General features: G+C 40.0%; 1 protein-coding gene across 1 annotated transcript; it reads left to right on the forward strand.

Moving 5' to 3' along the window:
* The first annotated feature begins 9,953 nt into the window (after nucleotides 1-9,953).
* Nucleotides 9,954-24,833, forward strand: LOC145459477 (integrin alpha-1-like). Its single transcript, XM_080338127.1, has 10 exons — nucleotides 9,954-12,512; nucleotides 13,292-13,371; nucleotides 13,436-13,560; nucleotides 16,498-16,612; nucleotides 16,945-17,128; nucleotides 17,911-17,968; nucleotides 19,827-19,969; nucleotides 20,521-20,626; nucleotides 20,823-20,940; nucleotides 21,085-24,833. Exons 1-10 carry the CDS (start codon nucleotides 12,319-12,321, stop codon nucleotides 21,291-21,293), a joined length of 1,332 nt encoding a protein of 443 aa, XP_080194253.1. The 5' UTR covers nucleotides 9,954-12,318; the 3' UTR covers nucleotides 21,294-24,833.

Here is a 24,833-nt window from a genome sequence, read left to right on the forward strand (position 1 = left end):
ATTCACGAGTTCTCATTATAAATTAACATTCGACAAAATCTGTCAAATCTCGATTTTTTTCGCCACGCTTCGCCCGAAATATATATATAACCAGTGTTTTTACTACAGTCCTTAAAATATGGGGTGGGGGCGCCAGGCCAACGCATTTTTTGAAAAGTGAAGCTGGAGGGAAAAAGGTTAAAATCAGTGATTAATAGAGAGGTGCCTAAACGTTAAGTAGAGGAGCCCTCCTAAACTCGCCTCGTGGTGTCAATCCTGCCCCCGGAATAGTTATTTTTTCAATGTCTGCAGTTGCACTTCCCCAGTTTGTCTCTATGTTTACTAGTTTGTCGACCCCTACCGACGTGTATTTATGATGCTTTCGGTTGGGATCTTGTGTCATTCTTCCTAAATTACATAACTTTTATCCTGGCAAAGAGGCCCCGTCATCCCTTGACCTTTTTCACGAATTACTATCGCACAGATATTATGATGTGTATCTTCGCCATTTAATTATATGTTTATTCAATTCTAGGCCAGTTACATTAAATGGCCGATATTTGAGCCGAATGGAATACCAACCATTTCTTTTGAGATGACTCAAATCGAGTCTTCCTGCTTTTTTGCGCATTTCATTTTCCGCACGAATCTGCAATAAAAACAAGCATATGTCCAAGAAATTGAGCTGTTGTGAGTCCAGCGCGCGTAGTTTGCAAGTGGTTGTTTGGATGCTTGGTTAGCGATATTCGTTGGCACACATCAACAAACCGCGGTTGCGCAGGCGCGCGTCGTCGGCAAATCGCGGAACTGTGCCTGGTACTCACGGAAAAACGCATTGTTCAAAAAGGTATTTTAATAGCGGATCGTGAAAATTATTCGGAATGGACTTATTCGATAAGGGATAAAGGGCACATATCCATCGACTACGTCCGGAACAAGGCAACATCCAGCGCGACTATGAATATGGTAAGCAGTGTTGCCACTCGAGGTTGGTTCGTGAAAAACACTAAATTTGCCAACCAAAAACACCGGATTGACAGAAAATACACTGGTTTAGGAATTTAGGTCAAATCTATTTCATAAATCGCAAAATATGAGGGGGATGCATTGATTGACATCAATGAAGTTACGAGAAGACTTAACAAAAGACGCATTCGCGACGTTTAGTGCGATATTTTTCACTTCAAACATTATTGCTAATTATTTATTTCCCGATAGCAATTCTTGAATAGAAAATAATATCCATTGCGTCATACACTTTCATATCAGCGAGTGGTTTTCCAGGTTTTCCACAGTCAAAGGATCGAAGAAAGCTACACACTACACAGGGACATCTTTAACAAATTGAAAACATCGACGCCAAATCACTATAGGCAAGAATGTCCCATGCAAAATTACACTTTAGCGTTATGACGTCATGCCATTTTTCAATTTAAATATTGTACCATCGAAGATATTTACATCATTGGCAACACCAGGGATATATAACTGAGTGTAAATCATAGGGTTACACAGAATGTGCAGTAATGCATACACCCTTGGAAATCATTCATGAATCGGCCCAGGCAATTTGGGTAACGTATGTTCGTTTCTTTCATCGGTTCGCTTTTCGGACTTCATAACCGGTCTCAGGCTAGAATAACAACAATGGTCAGGGTACCGGTTGGTTCGGCTTATCTCAGTCGTTGTCATACAAACTTCGCCTGTACTAGGACATGACGATTAGATTACAAACTGCCAACTTCAACATGTGCTCCCGAACATGATATCATATTCTACAGACCGGAATATGCATCGCCAGTGCATACTTATAAAAGGTGTCGAAAATCCTGGGTTTATTGTCAGGATCTTCACTCTGCTAGTGATAGAAATGAGCGACAGCAAGGCAATAAACCTATGGTGTTTGTTCTTGTGCTAAATGAGCAGGCGTAGACGGATAATAATTAATATTCGCTAAAGTATTTGTTATGTTAAGCACATCAAGATAACATCCTCATGTAAATGTTGTTTCTTTCGTGAAAAAACACTCGATTTGCAGAATTTTGATGAGAAATACACTAGAACACTTGGCCAAGTCCTAATAGACTATATCTATCAATAGACTTAGCTATCTTATCTATTAATAGACTATATCTAGTGTAAAAGCACTAGGGGCGGCACCACGGATGGTAAGTGATTGATAAGCAGGTGTCGTGCAGTTAGTACCGTGTCTGGTGAGGCACTGGAATCATAATGTAGGATACCAGCCTGGTGTAAATGTCCATTGCAGTCGAAAAACATCCTAAATGCCACAAATAACAACAACATCAACGCAGGTTATGTAAGTAGCTATTACATTCCACAATTTAAGAGGTATGCATAAAAATACATTACAGGTACATCAGTATTTGCTGTGCATGACGAATTGGCCGTCGCAACTCCACAATTCATACAGGATTGTCGGTTTCTAAAATCGATAGCGAGTTTCACTATATACATCACCGTAGGTTGGTAATCTATAGTTTCACTGTGCTGCGATTGTCCGATTGTTAGCGAATAGTGAGTGAGGCAGATTCACCTGTGACTCAACTCGCTATTGTTTCTCTGCACTATGATTGTAGGTCATGAAGTAAAATTTTACATTCCTTAGCGAGTTTGTGAGGGTTCTGGTACTCTGATATTGAAAATATTTGCATTTTCGGAATCAGTGAGACAATAGCATTTGATTGATACCACTTATAATAAATACGTTCATAGGTTCAAATATAATTACTCATGAACACCAATGGAAATATCAACATTAATAATCATTAACCCTTACGAGGTGGGGCCATATTTTGCAGAATTGACCTTCACTTTTCAAATTCTCACCGTGGCCCCACCAGGTCTTGAATCTGGGCCGTTCCAGTTTAAAAGTGGGCGGAGTACAGCCCTCTACCGATTCCACCCTTGATCGACACCCCATGACATGTCTGAGGTTTTTTAATAAGTTTAAATAAACAAGCTCTTCCCCCCAAAAAATCTCTCTCTCTCTCAATTTTCAAGGCTGACCCTCAGGATGGCGTCAGAGAGAGGAATGTGATGCTTCAGTGCGTAGCCACTGTTGCCTGGTTTCAAACAAGCCGTCAACCATGGTTGTAAACCGCGCGGTTCGTCAGATATCGAAAATGGAAAATACATATAAAATTTACAGATGGGCGTGGTCAGTGAGTGGTCATCAAGGTCAAGTTCATGATCAAGACTCAATCGGCCCCTATAGTCCGGTTTATGGCATAAAACAACGCGATATGCTTTCTTTTGTCATATCCAACCATTTGCAGGCATAGTAAACCTGTTTATGACTCATATGCGGACTGAATTTGCACTTGAACTTGACCTGGATCTTGAAAATCACTGAAGCGTGACCAAAATTTACAAATCCCCCTCAGAAAACTCCCCAGAAAACGTTTTGATGTTTGAAACGGTGAAAATTTACACAGTAAACCGTACATGTCGACTTCTGATGTTCTGGCAGATTTTCCGACAATATTTTCCACTCGGAAAATATCCGGAAGTTTTAGGTGATAACCATATTTTATTTTATTTTTCATTTTTTGTTTATTTTTTAAAACCAAAATTTTTGAGTAAGGTACCAAATACATCGGAAAAGTCTCAGCTTTTCAAAAAACGTAGTACCCGATGTCTAGGACGTGTCAACATGGAGAAATCGGTGTCGGAGACATGCCATATCATATTTGATACGCCCACCTCGTAAGGGTTAAAGGTTTTTCCAATTTATATTTTATCCGTCCTGACGACAGCTGATGCACTGCCTCACTTGCTTTCCCTGACCGGACTTCAGTGGTGAGTAGGTAGTTCATATTTGCCTACTCTTGTCTAAGCCTACTGACATACGCATTATGAGCGAAAATCGAGTGTTTCACCGATTTCCGCCAGAGAGTGGGCGTAAGTCATGTGTAGACGGACATTTCTCGTGGTAAATTCTGCACCAAATCCAACGGCGGAAAACGAGTCAAATCCGCCAATCCTTGTGAGATACATATCAGGGGTGGTGCGGGAAATGCCGAGCCGAGAAGCAATTATATTGATGAATATTTCTGTTTTTGCGATGTTGAATATTCGACTGATGGTCATTTATTCGACGGCGATTTCAATGCTAAGCATACAATATACATACATCTTACTACTAGGATCATATTGCGAATTTATTTGGCCCTGCTATATAGCCGCGGCCTGAACAATATAAATTGATGGTAAGTTTGCCGTTAATTTTAACAATATTTTCGAAGAATAGACCCCGGCCAGAACATAAAATCAATGCATGAATCATGGAATGATATTTTGTAGTAGTTCCGATAAGTAGCCTCTATATCAGGGGTGGGCAAACTTTTGAGCTCGCGGGCCGCATTCAACATCTGAATTCATTCGCGGGCCGCACTATATAAAATTGGGGTTATAAACCAAAATGCAATATTGATATTTGATTATACAGCGAGGACATGGAGACAATATATGTGCTATTTAAAACAAGCCCAATATTGCTTTGATGATATCTAACACGCGTCAAAAACATATAGTAGCGAGATTTCATAGACTGGCGGACCTCTATAACCATTGTCCAAACCATAGAGATGAAAGCCGGTGGGCCCGATTCTTAGAACAGGATTGAAATATACATCTGTGAGCAGCGATCTGTTCATACATTTAGTAATTCCACTTTTGGCTCAGTTCTATGACACACAATGCTGACAGCATCATAACCATGTTAGCTTCAAACGCGCTTCTACTATGTGTAGAAAAATATAAATACCCCCATTCTACGCATACAGACAACGAATCTACCTAAGACACGCCCGAATCGTTTTTTATGAGCACATCCCTGAAATAATTAAAAATGAAAATGAAGTGGCCAATCCTAAATCAGGTGATCCAAATTATGTCAATCTCGTTGCTGCTATCCCGCTGTGATATTAAGTATTTACCTCAGACCAGTGGTTCTCAAACTTTTTAGGACACGTCCCGCCCCCTTATGATGGTCAAAGATTTCGCGCACCCTTATCGTCATATCACCCAACGCACCTAGGATGCTAGCAAACCTAACGGGTAGTTTGGTGGCATGGAAGGGTACGACTGTGGATGAGCGATTTTTAAATATGTAATTCAGACTAAATACATATCAATAACTATGAATCGGCTGAAAATCGCGCGGGGCGCGAATTTTTTTTTTAGTTGAGCTCAGCTTCGCGCCCTGCTTCAGTTTGAAAACCACTGGTGAAATATACTAAGAAAAAGTTATTCAAGTCCCGTGAAGTCCCTGGATTAATTCGATTTTTAGTAGGCTACGCATTTTATCAAAATTTTTGAAAAGGTTTTTTAGACTCTCGCGGGCTGCACAGAACGGCGTGGCGGGCCGCATGCGGCCCGCGGGCCGTAGTTTGCCCACCCCTGCTCTATATGGATTTTCAGTGAACATTAAATCAGTAAAATTGACAAACACTCGGCCTATACTCGTGACTTGTCAAAGGATGTAGTTGCATCGGTGCTTGATGAACTTTTTGTCCTACGTCTCTGTAATGAAAATTTAAATTATCCGCTACCCATGCTGAGGAGCGTGCCTGCACATTAAAATCGGTACACCACAGCCGCGACCGCAGAACTAAGCGACAATAAGACGACTATACTCATTCCGCGTTCACATCTTTGATTTTTCCGTCGCCATTCTAAGAATATCTGAATTCGATATATCATCGAAATTTCTCCCGAAGTTCGAACTGGATCATGGTAGCAGGGTTGTAATGATTCGAGTCGCGATTGCCACGACTCGACTAGATTCAATTTGTGTATCGACTCGATTTGAGAAGTGAGACGGACTTGCGACTCGGAATCTTGTGGCTTGGTTATAACCCCGAATAGTAGTTAGGGATGCATTTAAAACAAAAATCATATTTTTATTTTTTTGTTTTGTTTTTAGCCATGGCGGCACGCGGGGGCGGCATATGTCGCAAATTGAATAGAAAATTTTCGCAACCCACCTGAAATAGCTTTGTGCCTCGCGACCCTTCGGCTGGGAAGCATTGGACCACAGTACCTAATTGAAAAGCAGAATAACATAATTGAGTAAAGCAACGAACAATTGAGTTGTGGTAAAATGACGTTCGTCACAGCATCATATTGTATTGTTTATCAAAACGCATGGAAATTGGACCAGTCGATGGAATATGTACATATAGCCTACATATCGGTTACGTCGTGAAAGTTGTTTGGTTTTGTTCTCATGGTGTTTGTTGCAGACATGGGGTAATCGCGATTAGTAATCGTAATCGATTACGACGATTACAGCATTTTCAAGTAATCGTAATCGCAATCGATTACATTGGAAAAAATTACGATGTAATCGTAATCGTAATCGACTACTTCTCATATCTAATCGATTTCTTCATGAAAGAACGATTACTTTTTATTAGTACAATGACCATGACATATACTGAACATTGGTACACAAGGAAGAGATATTATACCTGGTTAGTGATAGCATGAATGCCTGATTTTCAAACACCACTGCTCATTATTACGTCAGAAGTATTAGCTTTGCTCGTGATTGCGTAAGAAGTATCCACACATCGTAAATAGATATTCGATGTACATTGTACATTGTAGTATGATTGTAAGAACACCCGCCGTGCTGTATATCAGGTTTTTATACAATCGAAACGCCACCACTTCTCAGCATGATAATTAATCACCACTCTGCCTATGGTTTCAAATAGTAACTTATGTGTTGATGTTTGATTACGCTTTGGTAAACGTAGTTTGCAAGCTGCTGCTTGGCGAGAAGTAGGCCTATAGTACGTACGTACACGACACCGGACAAAGATTTGAAATTTTGTACTCGTCAAATAAAACATTAGGGTTTCCACAGCGAAACATTAAAAATTAACATCTGCAGATATATATTATTACCGAGCCGTTCTTGCAGTATCTGTATTAAGTTGAAGGCAGAATTTCACGTTCACTTTAGCTTATTCTCATATAACTTACTTGAAACGGGCGCCAATCGTTATTTCACAATTCTTTACTCAACATCTGGACCTGCCGCCATAGTCATCCGCTTAAATACCATGTTGGGTTGCAGCCAGAATCAGCGACCAAAACAGAAATTCGTCCCCCACTCCAAACGTTGGTCTTTAGCCCCCACAGGGCTGTCAATTTTCAAGTTGAAGACCGAATTCCGTTAATAATATTGGTAAATGCAAAATATTACTATTCATTTTTAATTCGCTCTCAGCCCCCGATGGTTAGATTCACCTGTAGAGCTGGGGGCACATAATTCATAATTATAACATCTGGTATTTTATTACTTACTATTGTGGGCTCAGATTGAAAGGAAAGTGCTATTAGTCACATCCACCCAGCGCGGCTATTGACAATGCACACATACCATGTGTTTCAGCCAAGGTTTTTTCTTCAGTAGCACACTTTGTGGAGTCGCATGCTGGCCGAAACTGCACATGTCTTTTGGTTTGTGGTGGCGCGGTAATGACTGGCACCGAAACGCCTAAATTCCTATAAATTAGGCATGCTTTTTCATGAGGGGAAGACGTATGCGTTTCAAAATCAAGCTATCTAGAGACATTTAAATCGCGAAGCTCGAAGAAAATTTTCAAGGTAAATAAATCTCTTGAAAATACTCTAGAATTTATGTTGGTTTTACTAAATACTTTTTATACCCCGTAGATCTCTCTCCCCGCCCTATTGGGAAATTTAGGGTGCGGCATAGTTACGGACCTGGCATGAATGCATATCGTTGGGTGCGATAAACCGTCCTCTATAAAAATGGGCAATGGTTACATTATGATGTAACAAGCAAATGACGCATCATTTTAAAGAAAGTTGTTTCATTAGGCCGTTTCAGTGCAATCCTTATATTGTCTCCAATATATCTTCTAATATTAGTTCTAAGATGCAAAATAAATGTAATCGTCAGTATAATCGTGATTACTTTTCCAATGGAATCGTAATCGTAATCGACTTCTTCATGATTTTGCTGTAATCGTAATTGTAATCGTAATCGCGTTATTCAGAAGTAATCACCCCATATCTGTTTCTATGTGTCGAAGGTTCATCTGGACTCCTCATCGCCGATCCCGCTGTAAATACAGCGCCTTCAAAAGCCCAGTGGAAGAGAGAGGCGAACTTTTGAAAGATGGCAGCTACAGATCACGATGAAGGCGCAAAAAGCAAAAAAGAAACCTGACGTTAATGAAATTCATTTACTGGGCGCAAATGATTATAATAGCGATATGCGCCAATGATGTGTCAATAAAACAAAACAAACAAACCCCATATCTGATTTGTTGACTACTATGGTCATTTACACCAGGCCGATATTCTTCAATATTATTCCGTAACTGCAGACTTACGCGGATGAAGTGACGATCAGGAGCCTTAGGTATAGGAATTCTGAAGTTGACCTCGGTCGGACTCGAACCCGCAACCCATTGGTATTGCAGGCGCGGATTATACAAGCGTCGTGGAAGTAAAATTACCGTGGTGTCATTTTATGATTGTTGGTGCGCGAGATGGTCCGTGGACATTTGAGAATGCGACATTATAGCATGCGACCATAGTGTCCTATATGGTGTCGACACAAGCAAATCTCACGGCTCAGTGAAATTGTATCACGTCACAATTTCCATTTGGCTACAGGCAATTTGACGGTCCTTTTTGACCGGCTTGCCGAGCATTAAATTTGGTAAAACTGGTATCAATCGAAAGCTGACTCTGCACTGATTACGAAAATATAAATTTTATTCCGCTCGCGGCCCTGGAACCCCCACAATCAGCCTCGAATTTTTCATTGTTGTGAGCCGTGTGATTTGCCTGTGTCGACACCATATAGGACACCATGACGCGACACTTCGTCATGTGACAATTGGGCATGCGACACATGAGCAATGAGCATGTGTGTTAAATTACGGGTTAGCGGCAGTGTTGGGATCAAGTCACTACCTTCGAGTCACGAGTCAGTTCAAGTCATTGCACATTTTGACTCGAGTCAAGTCAAGTCAATCGATTTTCAAAGGTGACTCGAGTCAAGTCAAGTCACTCGATTTTTGGAGGTGACTCGAGTCAAGTCGAGTCAAGTCAAGTCAAGTCACGAGTCAAGTCACAATTCGAGTCAAGTTGCCTCGTCGAAGTATGGGGCATGATAACGTCATTGCATTTTGCTAGCTGTCTGAAATACAGATTGGGTGGTCATTGATTTTGAACCGATGAACGAATATAGAGTCAAATATACACGTAAGAAGGCGCTGTATCGCTCACATATACGTAGACCTGCTAAATCACAATTTATAGTTAACAGCCAAAATAGAGAAGAGATGCGAATTGATAGGAAGCAATACATTGCCCATTTGCAAATCGATATGATACAATTCTACTCTGCGCCAATTGCTGAGGACAATATTAACTATATTCGAATTCAATTTCAATAAAACAAGAAGTTTTGTTAAGGTAAAAACAGAGAATAATTATTTTACTATACTAGTTTACGACAACGGAAGCTGTAAGCTTCGATCACTTCGTTTGCGATCAATTTATTTGTGAGGGAACAATGGAGGCTAAGTAAAACGCACGATCATTAAATGATTGGTCGCGAACAATTCGGACATATGCAAGATTCAGTGATTTCTATCGACATTGATTACTTGATGACTTGAAATTGACTCGTGAATTTTGCTCCGAGTCACGAGTCAATCCATATTTCTGACACGTCGAGTCAAGTCAAGTCAAATCATTTTAGCAAAGTGACTCGAGTCAAGTCAAGTCATTCGAAAAAGGCGACTCGAGTCATCCCAACATTGGTTAGCGGCGAGTTAAGGTTGAATTTGGGCTGGCGTTAGGGTAAGTATTGGGATTAGGATATACATAGCGGTAAATTTCAGGATTATGTTTCGGGTTAGGGTAAGTTTTGGGATCATAAAGTTACATGCTGAAGTGACGCATGCTCAAGTGTCGCATGCTCAATTGCTCATATGTCGGGCAACCGCGCGAGATACGTGTGGTCGGGAAAAGGATAAAATATAACACCTCTAATACAACTTTTATCCCATTGTCGATGTTGGATAGCAGTCTCAAACATGCAAGGCGCCAACCTTCGCAGTAATATTTGAGGTACCATACTTTGGATGTTATGAATCAATAGAAAGTCAAATCTGCTATAGCATGATCTCATCAAGGGAAACAAGAAGTCGGAGAGAACGTCAGTTGTCAGGTGACTGCTTGTTGGCTAATGAGAGCCATGCAAGTCGGAGTTTCGACCTAAGCGTCTGTTGCATACCTGACAATATTAATGTAATAATGAGGGAACTACGGAAGCTTCCAGACAGATTTTGAAATGAGTATGCGCACGACGCCAGCAAGCAGCTACTAATATCTTGTGTATACTCGACGAAATATGCTATCTATGAAGGTGTTTCGTAGTGCGGATATGCGGATTTTTTGACAGTACAAACTTGTAGCTAGAGGAATATAGAACGGCAACTCTGTGTAAATGGCGCTAATCACAGGGACCTAGAGATAGATTTACCTATTTATGCTATTTAAGATACCCGTGATCTATGTTGAAGGGTGTTACCGCCTGGAATTATTTTGATTTGGGTTCTTGAATTCATTTACAATGTGAATAATATTGAAAACCACAATCTATGACTTTTCGACCAGCCTGAGCTCAAATGACTTTCGTAGGTTGTTAGTTAGGTGACCACACCAGAAAATATTAGGCTGATAACGAAAATAGGGCTCGTCGATGAAATTGCGTGGTGTTATTCACTACGATGTGGCAACAAGAAAGCGATTTCGCAGCTCGACGCGCGAAAAATCGTCCTGCAATCCTTGGCTTTCGGGAATGACATCAAACCACAATAAGGGAGAATGGAGGTTTTAAAACTTCGCACAAACTGGGTATCATGGTATCATGGTATCACAGGGAAGCCAACATATTATTTAGACTTCATATATATTCAGAACGATGATGCCAATAGTAAAAATTTTACAATTCGATAGTTAAGCGGCATTCACTATCTCTAGTGGATATATGCTTACGGCTACTTAACGAATGTAATTTCCGATACATGGGCTTCGATATTAAGCCTACTTGATATGATCGACACATCACAACTGATGGAATTCACCAAATAGAATAGACCAACGTCATTGGTATATACTAAGCTAATAAGGTATGGCACGAGTAAAACCTATTGCTTTTCACAGGCTTTAAGGCAAGCCTCGTCACAGGCTTAAAAGTAGACTTACTCACGTGATATGTTGAGATAGAGCAGGGACATAACCTCAGCAGAACACGAAGTACTTGTGATTACAATACAGTGTGTCACTTAGTGCACGTATATAGAATGAGGTCAGGGCCCCTTTATTGATAATTTTCATAAATAGTATTAATGTCATGAAAGCAGGGTCGGGTACGATGATCACATTCACATTCAGCTCAAATGAATTTTACATCTGCGACTAGGGTTGCATTGAAAACAAATGGTCGTTTAAAACAGTGTTTTCAACGAAGGCCCGTCAAAAAATTGTGTTTCTTAAGTTGCCTAATTATCGCAGCATGCGGCCCGCGTCGGCATTTTGGATTTCGAAGTATTCAACAATATTTAACTACCATTTTTTTTAATTTGAGAACTTGAAATTCGCTATAAAACTGCTTGGTTATCAGGAGTATACCCGAGACCCAGTTTAGGCTGCAGTGCTCCAATTCTCTGATATCAAATTAATCTTTGTAAAATGCTAAAATTTTACCTATAATTGAAGCACGTCAAATGTCCGCTATTTTGTTTGATATTTTTCCGTCCCAGGCGTGAATTCACTATAGTAAATCACAATTTTACGATGCGTGTGGAATGTCAGTCTGCAAGGTTCCGTCAAATAAGGCATACGTAGAAATACATTGAATTCCCCTATTAATGGTGCTGCGGCCCGCGGCGCCATCAAAAAGTAGGAAATTAGCCCGCGAGCACATTCGAGTTTGATACCTCTGCCTTAGCATATCCAACGACGCGGCATCACGATGGTGCGGACGCAAATAATCTTTCTGCTGTACTTCCGTGCAATCCGTGTCTTAATAAAGTTTACAACCAAAATACCCCTTGCACGTATGAGAAGGAATGAAGCATTTCTTCCATAAACCACAAATAACATGCTGTGAGTGTGATACATACGGGAAACAAAGTTTTCAATACCCCAATACAGTTTATTAAATCAGCACCTCTTCCTTAGATCTTGAATGGCATGTTAGTATGATCACTCTGAACCAACGTTTCTTTAAATAGCTCATAATATAACGCTATGCATATCCCAATTTCCGCTATAACTATATTACTGTTCTACCTGCGGGATTCTGCGAGCTTCAACGTCGAACGGAACAACACGGCAATCAAGTATCTGACGGCGGCTCAAAATCAGAGTCAAACAGGCGTGCAGATATCAAGTACCCGTCCGTCATTTTATGGATATAATTTGAAAATCACAAACAGCAGAGAGTAAGACTTATATTTTTACGATATGTCTGTTGCGAAGGTCCAGACCACTTCATTGGACTCTGTAAATTATATACTGCTTCGTTATTTTATCTTCAAATGTACCCCACAATTAGTCAAAGCATTGATACTAAAGTACCCGTATTCGCAAATTTTACGGCCAATATGAGATGTGACATCATTAGTGACAGTGGCTATTCTTCCTTTCACTGATTTTTGCATCCTACCTACCTACACTGAAGGGGGAAGCGCAGTGTGCTAAGCGACACCGTCACGACACCAATGGTTGCTGGTTCGAGTCTCGGCTCTAACGTGTTTCTATGTGTCGGAGGTTTATCTGGGCTCCTCATCGCCGACCTCGTTGTTAACGCAGCGTCTTGAAAAAGCCCAGAAGAAGAGTGAGCCGAGCTCGAAAGTCGGCAGCAAAGTGGAACGAAACCGAGAGTGGACGCACGAAACCGAAAGAGAATGCAGAGTGGGTGTGCGCGTGGAAGTAACAAAGCCGGCCTCATTACGAAAGCAAAGACACTGGACTTGAAGAAATGTACTGTTGTGGCGCACAAGACCTAAAACAGGCGATACGCGCCACTGTAAAAGTGTATTAATAATAATAATAATACCTACACTAAATATTCTCTATTTCAGCTTCTGAAGTTGGTTAATACTATCGATGAACACCCAAACTTAGTTTTATCAAATGTGGTTAGAAAGTGGAATGGGCCAATCAAGATGTTTCGACAATTCTATCGTGTGCCCAAACATTAACACATGCATGCTTTCAGGCTGATAACATCATCGCCTAAATTGGTAAATCCTCCACTTGGTGACGCTGAGACACCCGGATCCGAAACTGCAATAGCAGGTATACAATTATTTCATTTTTCTTATGCTATAAAACATACTAAAACAACCATATAATGAAATAGGAACCCCCGGTGAAATACAAAAGTGCGTAATAGACTTCAAACGCGCGGATGCGTGCAAAACAATTTCCATTCGCAAGCCGCATCCGACCGTATTAGCAGTTGATAGCAAGGACAGTACGATCAGGGTGAGTTCATAGTGACTCTAGTATTTCAAGTTGCGTATTATTGCGTTTGCTGTACATTTGTTTATTTCTGGTAGCTGTATTAGATTTCAGCAACTGGTATTATTTTGTTAAAAGGAATAATCAATTACCACCGAGTTTTCCAAATTAAAGATCTACTCACACATTTGAATCCGCAACGAAGCAATATCGCACAAAACCATACCCTATCTTACCAATGTTTCAAAAGTACTCTTGTCTAGTACAGCTCTACATTACGAGAAAATTAGGGACCATAAAACATGGTAGCCTCGTGAGGAAGAAAATACAGCGTGAAGGTAGCCGAAGCAACAAAGTGAAAAATATCATCAGAACCACAGACACGTGCGCTAACAAACGAAATAAAACCCGGTGTCCAACCTCATTATATTGGTGGCAAATGACAGATGACATTCTGCGAAAAAGTTCAGAAGGTCGAAATCCGCAGCCTTTACTGATTAAAGCTGTCGTGGGGTAGGGTGATGGTACAAGTCACCGGTTCGACCTATAGAGGCTTCCGTATAGAAGCGGAAGTAATTTCATGACTTCGTAGTACATGAACGTCATGGAAGTAGCCTGCTGACGTTGAGTTATAGTCAGACACTTAGAATTAATTTCATTCTTGGTAAAATGATAAATCTCGGTATGAACGTGGAAGCGAGTAGACACTGACGTGGTCACATCTGGTCTTGTAAAACTAGCACCGGGCGTATTAGCAATTATGAAAGAACGGCAACCAAACATCATATGAAACCGTTGGATGCTTTAGTGCAGCCTGCTGGAGCGTGACTATTACATGAACCGGCATTCCGGCGCTGGGCATTTACACGCTAGGACACACGACCTATAGACATAACGCGTTTCGGCCAAGATGCGACCATGCGACTCCGTACGGTGTGTTTGCTGCGAAAGTGATTGGTGGCGACAAAGGATGAAATAACCGCCGCGTGTTGGCACAAACGTTCGACATCGATAGGAATATGTCCACTGTTTAGGCGCCACATAGTGAATGCACCTCAGCTTGAGCCCCACGTATCAAATGAGACCTGCCGAAGGAAATAATCAGCGCCGTGTCGAAATGCGCATTTGGAATCGTGTTCGTCTCACGATGGAGATATTCTTTTAGTTCGTTTTCGAGTCACAAGTAATTTCGAGTCATTGCATATTTTGACTCCGGTCTAGTTAAGTCACTCGATTTTTGGAGGTGACTAGAGTCAAGTTGACTCAAGTCACGAGTCAAGTCACAATTCAAGTCAAGTTGCCTTTTCAAAGTATGAGATATGATTACATCATTGCATTTTGCTAGCTGTTTCAAATACAGATTGAGTGGTCATCGATTTTGAACCGATGAAAGAATATAGACTTCTTAAATATACACGGTAGAAGGCGTTTGTATCGCTCACATATACGAAGAACTGTAAGTAATTGCATAGCGTCAGTTTATACTTACAAGCCAAAATAGAAAAAAGGAATAGAGAAACGAATTGATTAGATGCGATACATTATTATACCTATCTACATATTCATGAGATACTATTCGAGCCTGCGTCAGTCTTTGATGAGTAGCCTATATTAAGTTATAAACTACATTAGATATCAATTTAAATGAAACAACTGGCTTGGTTACGATAAGAAGAGAGAACAGATATAGATAATTGCTATTAGATTAGTTAACTACTAGTTCACGACAAAGTAAGCTGTAAGCTCCAATCTCTTCGTTTATGGTCGATTTATTTGTGAGAGAAGAATGGAGGCTCAGTAAAACGTACGATCATAGAATGAATGGTCGCTTTCAAGCAGGGGTGGCCCCCCTTTTTCCATACACGGCCGCATTTCGATTACTCATGTAGCCTATACGGCCGCATTTCAGGGCATTGGCGTGATGAACTAGCTAGACGCCAAATGCCTACGTACAAGTGTCTATGTTAATTTCCGGTGAACTCCGGACTACTCTATTTGATTATATAGGCTTGCTATACGCTCCGAAATCGCGAGTGGTCACCTGTCATATTACGGGACTACTGAATGTCGCACGAGGCGCGCCAATTTTTCCGATTTATCAATGAATTTTATCATTAATATTAGTAGTTTTCCATATTACTATCAAGCATTTATCCTTTCTCAGCGCATGGATGTGATCAGATTCACCGGTAGAGTTGACGATGGGGGTGTTTAAAAAAAATTAGGGCAAGAGAGAAATGGTAATGCATCTACGGGTTGGCCAATTGTTATTATTCACTTTGTTGCATACTGTTATTTTGTGACGTCCCATTAGGATTGCCGGTATAGTGAGGAGTACACGATTTCGAGTTGGTATTTCTATATGGGTGCATCATCTTCATCTGCTGTTCGAATTTGTAATGTGTGGCTTTAGTTGCAAACAGCCCTACTATATTGATATCGAAAACTGAAGTGACTTTGAATCGCGCCCAGCGCGAAGAAAATTTCAAGATTGATTAAAATCTTTCAAGAAATAGCGAGTCGATTCGTAAATTTAAATTGCATGTCGACGGCCGCCAACACACATACTAATCGAATTACGTGTCCACGGTGGTACAAATTTCCTTCTACGGCCACATGTTGGCCACCTCTGCTGTCGCACGGGATACACCTGCGTTTCGCGAAAAATCCGAACATATGCAAGATACAGTGATACAGTGTTTGGTGATATGACTGTTGATATACAAAAATCGTTCGAAATCTCTACTATAGTTGCTGACGATTACAAATAAGAAGTGTCAGCCGAAACTATTGCGATTTATTTTTATATGAATACATTAATCAAGTATCTATTGAAGTTTTGTTCCTCAAGAACACCATTTAAATTCGAAATTATGCAAGCAAGCAAGCCATTATGATTGGACAGAGATGACCAGACTGTAAAAGTGGGTCGATGTCATAAAAATATTTTCTTTTTTTCAGGCGTGCGCACCTGCCACAGTCTTACCATGCGAGGAAACTCAGAGCTTCCCAGGGTTTTGTTACGAGAGCGACGGTATCGATTCGACGTGGAGTTATTTAAAGCAGAACGAGCCAAGTTAGCTTCTTACCAGAAATTTCAATAAGCTGCCGATGGCGATGCCCTACGTTATCCTTATTCTACACCTGAAGAGTCCAAGTCATAATGCTGATGCTAATTGAAAAGAGCTTTCGAGCAATACCCGTATAGAGGCATGACGGGGCTTTTTATTATGGTAATTGAACAAACTCAGACGGTGCCATACTTCGCCAAAAGCCGCTTAGTGTGATTTGAGTACACCTCTTGTGATTACCAAAGGTCTTACAGGTCTATATTGCCAAGCACAAATTAACAGTAGGTTTGGACCCAGGACGGAGTTGCCAACTCTAACTTCAGTAATTATGTTGCAGAGTGCCCAGAACGTAAAGATAAATTGGACATCATATTTGTGTTGGATGGATCAGGTTCTGTCCAATGGAATTTCGATGACATCATAACATGGACGCAAAGGATGGCTGGAAAATTTGACGTAGAATCCGGAATAAATCAAATCGGGGTTGTGCAGTTCTCCGGCAAAACTGGACATAATCCTATGTAACTTACGACTTATTGTTTGTGGTTTTCAGTTTGCATGACTCTATGATAGTTGGTTGATAGGCCTGTTATCGCAGTTATTAATACAGGGCTGAGATACATAATAGCTTAACATACGCCCACATAAAAATGGGCAATTTAAGCGATATATGTGCAGATTTTAATAAGAGTGGGCCATGTATAGATAACTCATAAACTCCTTGTTAGCATTTGCAGGCAGAAAAATAGATAGACATTCAAAATCATTCAAGCTACCACTTACCTCGCACTTAACCCTAATTCATGCTATATCGCCACCCCTAACATAAGCCCAAGCAAACTGCACCTCTAACCCCAACACGCTATTTCGACACACGCTATATATTTTGTCTGGATGTCATTGGTCCGACCTAAATCACTTTGATCAAAAGCTGTACAGAAGTCTGATTCGTCTATTTCTTGTAAAACTATCGGGTCTCGGGAAGGTTCTTATTGCGATAAGGAATTTATCCTGGATTCGATGTACATGTGCATATACGGGGCTGGGTCATAAAGTTTTGTGACTTATTTGTCATAACACCACAATCAGGGATAGGCCCAGTAACTATTACCCCACGAATACAGCTAATGGTTGAGTTGACCACAGTTTTCACTGAAGTTTGATGTCATCTAGCTGTAGTTTTGATATATCTCCACTAAATAGCGAATATTATCCAGTACTTTATAACGCAAAGTCGGGGCTAATTTTAAGACACAGAGTATGTCGGCCAGCCAACTGTAAATGACTACAATTTCATTAACAGCGAATTCATAACTACCGAAATCGCTCTTGGATCGATTACAAGCAATAGCAGACTCCAGGTAAGTAGCCTTTTTCTAAGCCAATAACTAGATTGATACGAAATATATGATTTAGTTAGACTGAATAGCTTCCCATAGAGAAATATAGGACATCGACTCGTGACTTTGTATAGATCTATGTTCTTTACAATCTCTAACGCCCACACAGCATGGAATTCAATCCAGGTGGTACAATTTAACAGGCATCACTTAATTTTTGAACTTTATATACTTTATATATTAATATAAATGTGTGGTATCAATTAGTACTTAGTTAGTACTTAGTAGCAAATACTCGATGACAGCATTGGGCCGAGTCGTGTAATCATCATGTAAAAAACCTTATGGAGCAGCTCTTTTATCGTGGATTCTGATTTACTGCCGCAATATATGCAGAGGTGGTCAAAGTAGTCAAGAAAGCTACTCAAGTAGAAGTAGCGACGAAAAAATCTACTCAAGTACGAGTAGAAGTACTTCTTCCATAAGCAACTTGAAACTACTTGAAGTAGAAGTAGAATTGACCGACTTTAAATCTACTCAAGCAAGTAAGTAGTTTTGAAAACAGTCTTAATTCGTTTGCATGAACTGTCAAAAGCTGCCAATTGAGCTATGCGGGACGTGTAGAGACTTGATTCGTATTGATGCATCCCATGAGATATCAATTTTCGATAGAAGAAGCATTCTTTCGCATCATGGGATGCAAATTAGAGTATTGCTATGAAAATGCGATACTAACCCTTTGTTTACTAAAAAAACACGTTTTAGAGAACATCATGGCACGGCGCCCTACCCCATATTATGAGGCCCCAAGTTTAGGAGAAGAGCAATACGGAGAAGTTGTATCGGATACGGTTTCAATACTTTGCGCGATTAGTATACGTTAATAACAAATATTGTGGATTGTAAGATTTATATTTAGTGTAGCTTTATTTTCGGAAAATAGAGGCAATGCTACAGTTGCGTTTATGTTTCAACATATGTTCTACAGACAAAAGAACTGAACGTAATTAGCTCAAAGTATGATATTCGGAATTGAAAGTGAAATACATACCACTTCTAAAAAGCGGAAAATATATTTCATGTCTTTTCTCTTTAAAGCTTCAAAGGTGATCTGCTAAAACAGGTGTAACATTGAAAAAAAGACGGATTTTCCAGATTAGCCGGACACGTCATAGGCTGCTAGATTACGATATGATACGTAATTGCTAGATTGCAAAACGGGAGTTTCAAACGTTATGGTGGGCCTTATTTACTGTGATGAAATATTTGATATGGGCGACAATGCGGTGTGACGTGTGAGCGGAATCAAGCAATCCGGTACCTATATTATATTCACTGATACTTTCGTGAGATCATATTTGTCACTCCATAACTACTGTGCGCGAAGCGCCACAAAATTTCTGGGCTCTACTTGACTTTTATGAATATTAAATGATGGATCTCCAGGAAAACAGCCCCGAAATTCCTCAGGCTATCTTCCGTATTGGGGATTTACACTACTTCTACTTGACAAACTGAAAATAGCGAAAAGTAAGTAAGTAGATCACAAAATATTACGAAGTAGAAGTAGAGAAAATCAGATCTACTTGAGTAAGTACCAGAAGTAGAGGGAAACTACTTGAGTACTTCCAAAAAGTAGAAGTACTTCGTTACTGACCACCTCCGAATATATGTGAGATGTGGGCTTGATGCCATGAAGGAGTCGACTTGAGGTCCGAAACTAAATAAAAAACATTCCCCACATGAGTTCGCCTGCGGTTGATATTATATTTAAATATACATGATATGATGCATGGTACTAACCCCCGTCCCATCATGCAGCAAGATAAAATCTAAAAATGCGTCACCACGACTGATCCAACCTTGGTAACATTTTCAGACAGCTATTGGACAAATCACACGTCGCGGGGTGCTAACGTACACAGCAGCAGCTCTTCTGAAAACACTGGGAGACTTTCAGAAAGCCCCTCGATGGGCAGACCGCGATACAAAGAAAGTGATGGTGGTTTTGACGGACGGAGGGTAAGTAGAAATGAGAATGATCACACATACAAAACATCTACATGGAAAATAACAAACATGTTCACGGCGTTGGCGCTCCTCGCTTAGGTATTGGATAACATATGCGTTAACCTGAGCTTTCAAACGTCAATGCAAACAAACAGTACTTGATATAAAAGCCTGGTAGAACTGCGAATACTATTGCGAATCCGTAAGAATCGTTAATTTCAATTTAAGTTCAATTTATTGCTAATAATTTCATCATTTCAATACACCACAAGACTGCGATACAATGAAATATAGGAAGGTGTCGAAACGACTTGGAGTATAGTACTCGATATCAGACACCCACCGTCAAAGTATCATGTGATAAAAATTGTCCAACGATATAAGATGTGGTCACTTTAAGCTTTCTTGTCAACGGTTTCCTTGATTTCATATATATCTCTATAGTCTATATCTCTATACCGACCAGCCAACATTGGGAGGAGATTACGACGCGACAGATCGATGTCGCCATGTAAAGAGGTATTTAATCATGGAATCATTCAACGGATGCATTCATATTATAGTGCAACTGACAGCAACGATCTCGACGAAGCAGCCAAGAATGTTAGATCACAAGGAATAATTCCGTTTGCAGTTGGCGTAGGGTCATTTAACAAAAGACAGCTCCAAGTAAGTGAATATTGGAGTTTACATTAGGTATAAGCGTTTCGTTCGGAAGTATCACATAATGTAAGACTGCCGATAATGTAGGGTTGCAGGAACATTGTGCGACCTTATGCGAATGACTATGACAATTGGAACATCCTGAATAACCATAAAAATCACCAAGTAACTACCTATTCACACGGTGTGCATGTAAATTCAGATGATTGCAACTGGCAATTACTCTTCAAATGAACGAGTTTTGAGCGTTTCGCGTTTCAGCGGATTGGATAGCATCGTGACGCAATTGTCTGATCTCATTTTTCAAAGTACTCTGGAAGGTGAGGTGTTGCATTCTGTAGAAATGTCCCGTTTCGCCAACACATCGTGCGAATAAAGAATTAATATCTGTAGCTTTAACTCAGACTAATTCTGTTTCCCCTCTTCCGTGACCTCCAGCATAAAAGCATTTTTATTTCTGAAAGTTGGGTCAGGAAATATGTCAGTAGCATCATATCAGCTGCAGTTATCTCAAACGGGATTCGTGATAACCTCCTCTCCGCGGGTAAGAGTCGATCGAATCATTCAGCGTGCAGCGTGTGATGTGAGAGTGGTTATGTTTGAATGGTTGAAAACGATGTGTTCGTTGATATGCGATGCGCGAACCACGGGCGCGCGAGTGTGCGGTTTCTAATTGTAAATCAAGTTACTATCACGCTCTCGGCGAACTTTGGAATCGTACTATATGCTTGCGAGAAAAATGCGATCAAATGATGGAGTGAAGAACAGCCTTGTATACCCGTCTGATATTGGATGTCGAGCTGAACATTCTCAATATCATCACATTCGGAAGAGGACGTGCTTTCGTTTTTTGGGATAGGTTTGCCCTTCGTACCTTTTCTAATCCAGTTCCGACAGAACGTAATACTACTGTACTATCGCGGTAAGTCAATTTGTGAAGATATTTTGCATATTCGTCAGGGATATATAGAGTTCTATATATCCCTGATATTCGTGTCTGCTAAACCGGGTCTGTTAAAACCCATTCGTATGACACTTGTCTCTCGGACGGCTGAAAACATGCTGGCTATAGAAGGAGGGGAAATTAACTATCTGGTACACATGTATGTCAACTCGTGGCTACGGCTATGACGAAAACGTTTCGCTCGTCGAAGTTCGAGACTCCTCTATCTCTGCTAGCCTACATATCAGCAGAATTTTAGGTTCACGTTTCACAAAACGTAACTGTATTACCCATCATTTAAACGATTTGCTCTTGTCACTGGAACCGACGATCCAACTATTTACTAGATGTGCTCGCCATGGCAAGGCGAGAATTATTCAATTGAAGGGCAATTGATTTCCTATGAGCCAACGCATGATACCATAGCGCTCTATTTTTCATGGACTTTATATGTATAACCACGGAAGAAGTGAGGCTCTAACCAGAGGTGGTCAGTAACGAAGTACTTCTTCTTCTTGAAGCACTTGAAGTAGATTTTGCCTACTTGTACTACTTATTAAGGGGACTAGCAACCAAAAAACCTAAATTTCGGATGGCTACCCCCATCACCATGAAATTTTCACAGTTGCTAGATGTCGCTATGCTATAAACAAAAAAACAAAAATTTCGTTATACCCTGCAGATTGTGGATTTTTTTGTATTTCAAGGACAGAAAATGCACCGACACGGGAAATGCAAAATCTCGATATTGTGAAGCCCTTTTTACGATCTAACGCCTTCTTTAGGAAGTACTAGAACAGTGCCGTGCTATGCTAAGTTTTGAAGGATTACATGCAACCAACCTCGGAGAAATTTCCTTTTGAAATTCAAAAGTTCAAAAAAATCCAAATTTTTATCATAAATTTGCTGTAAGTTTACTGTGACGTTATGTACCTCTAGACATGGTAGACCTATGACTAAAAACTTTTAGCATAGCACAGGACTGAATCTCAGCTTTTCAAAAAACCTTCAGTGACGCATTTACAACAAATATTTCAAACAAATTTTTGGTTTGCCGTGATGCAACTTGACAAAATTTTACAATTGAGAAAACGACTATCAAACACTTGAAACATAAAAAGTCAATGAACAGGTGTTACCGATGTAATGATAAGAATGAGTGCCAGAATGCTAGAATGCCAACTGACAACAATCAAACAAATTTGTGCCCGGAGATATTATAGATGGTTATATTTTATAAATGTCAAACATTATATTTTATAAAGTCATCGGACGAAACATGCGATCTTTTGGTAGGAACTTGAAACCCCCCCCAAAAAAAAAATTATCAGAGGAAAATAAAATCGAAATTTTGCAGTTTTCAGTTATTGTTTGAGTAAAAAATGGCCATGAGGTGACAGCAGAGATACAATGTTAACATTTCTTAGCAGAAAAAAAAATCAAAAATTTTGATTTTTTTGGGTTGCTAGTCACCTTAAGCAGTTATTATTTTAGACCATTTCTACTTCTACTTGACGGTTTTCAGTTTTTTAGGCAAAAATAGGCCTAGAATACCTACTTACTTACTTGTAAACCCCCACTCCTACTTCTACTTGAGTACAAATCTCGGCGTTACTTCTAGTTCTACTTGAGTAGCGACAGTGACTACTTTGACCACCCCTGGCTTCAACTGTTTTGCGCGGTATTTTTCAACATTGTTAGCGTCGTGGAACACCTCGGACATTGTGAAATTATTGCAGAACACCGTAACCAATTTTGTAAGCAGAAATATATCAGAAGCAAGATATATACAGGTTGTTTTGGCCAAACGATAGGCTGCATGCGTCTGTTTAGATACACACAAGGCTGACATTATTTATAAAACTTATGTATCAGCCACACTTGCACAACTCATTCCAGAAACAGGCTTTGCTCTCTATATGTGTTACGAAATCAATTTAAAAGATACCAATTAAGGAGGTAACATTCTTCTTGGACGTCATGAAGCAACAGAAACTCGCAGGCAGCTCCTCAAGGAAGCAGGAAGTCGGCATCATTTAATTATTAGAATCAATTCTATTTCAGTGACGCTTATAGCCTTACTAGGCCTTGTGCATCACGACATCGATATTTCTATAGTAAGGAGCCATTGACTTTGTATATCTTTGACTATTTGTATCCTTCTTAAATCGGTCTAGAAACTCACATGCGTCCAATTTCAGGTCTCTGTTGCCGACTTTTTTACAGCTTACCGTGTCTCTGGACTTTTTAATACACTGTTTAGCACAGCAGGATCGGCGATGAGGAGCCCAGACAAGCCTCCAGCGCATAGTAGCATACCCTAACAGTGGTGCGAACGATCAGAGCCACCATTGGTGTTGTAACGCAGTCGTTTTACACCCTGTGTCACATATAATAAAAGAGAGACACCATCGATTGTGATTCGATCGATATTAGCCTAATGAACACCGTGCGAAATTGCGAATAGGACCAGTAGTAGACATACTTGCACAATTCAGATATCGGCAAATACATTCCACCAATGTTTTGCGCTAAGCAGTCAGGTATAAATCATAGATAATATATCCGACCGCATTTGTGTTCATTTTATAGATCACAATATCAATGTATTAATAAGGGAATCCCAATGCACATGGAAGTTATTCCTATAATTCACTACAGAAGCTTTGAAAAAGATTCTGAAATGACTATGCGCGCGATCTGCGTATATACACTTATACTGCGTGTATTCTATGGATTATGCTATCAGTAAAGGACTGAAGTTGTTTCCTGGTCCGAATTTTCGAATAATTCGACAAAAAAGCTTAGCATCGAAGAATAGATTCCTTGAACTCTTTGTAAATGTATGAAAATACAGAAATAGATATATTAGTTTATGTTATGTGAGATGCTCGCGGTCTATGTTAAATGGTGTGGATGATTGGAATAATCTTTATTTTAATTCTTCTGCCGTTTAAAATTTGAATAATCTTGTGAAAGTCTATTTGGTTTTTTATCGATCGTTAACTCAATTGAATTTTATAAGCGAGGTGAACAGCGGAAAAATCAGCCGGGTACCAAATCTGTCCCAGTGATGAAATTGTACCATGTATTCGTTAGGAAATTGCTGCACAACCTTAGGGTTACGATACGTCCTCTTTTAAGAAGATTTGACCTCTTTTTTGACTTTTTTGAAAGTGTCCTCGGAGGACGCCCAAATGTCCTCTTTTTTGAGAATTTGTCCTCTTGTTTTGGACTTTTGGTTAAATATAGAGCAAAATTCGACTGAGA

This window comes from Botryllus schlosseri, chromosome 16 (genome assembly GCF_051294905.1).
Source record: "Botryllus schlosseri isolate E-star chromosome 16, Bs_hap1, whole genome shotgun sequence".
NCBI lineage: Eukaryota > Metazoa > Chordata > Ascidiacea > Stolidobranchia > Styelidae > Botryllus > Botryllus schlosseri.

Bases quoted from the DNA above. Each gene is read 5' to 3' on its own strand.
- LOC145459477 (XM_080338127.1), top strand. From the start codon at position 12,319: ATGCATATCCCAATTTCCGCTATAACTATATTACTGTTCTACCTGCGG. The intron at 12,513-13,291 runs GTAAGACTTATA...GCATGCTTTCAG, and splicing joins AAAATCACAAACAGCAGAGA to GCTGATAACATCATCGCCTA. The intron at 16,613-16,944 runs GTTAGCTTCTTA...ATTATGTTGCAG, and splicing joins TTTAAAGCAGAACGAGCCAA to AGTGCCCAGAACGTAAAGAT.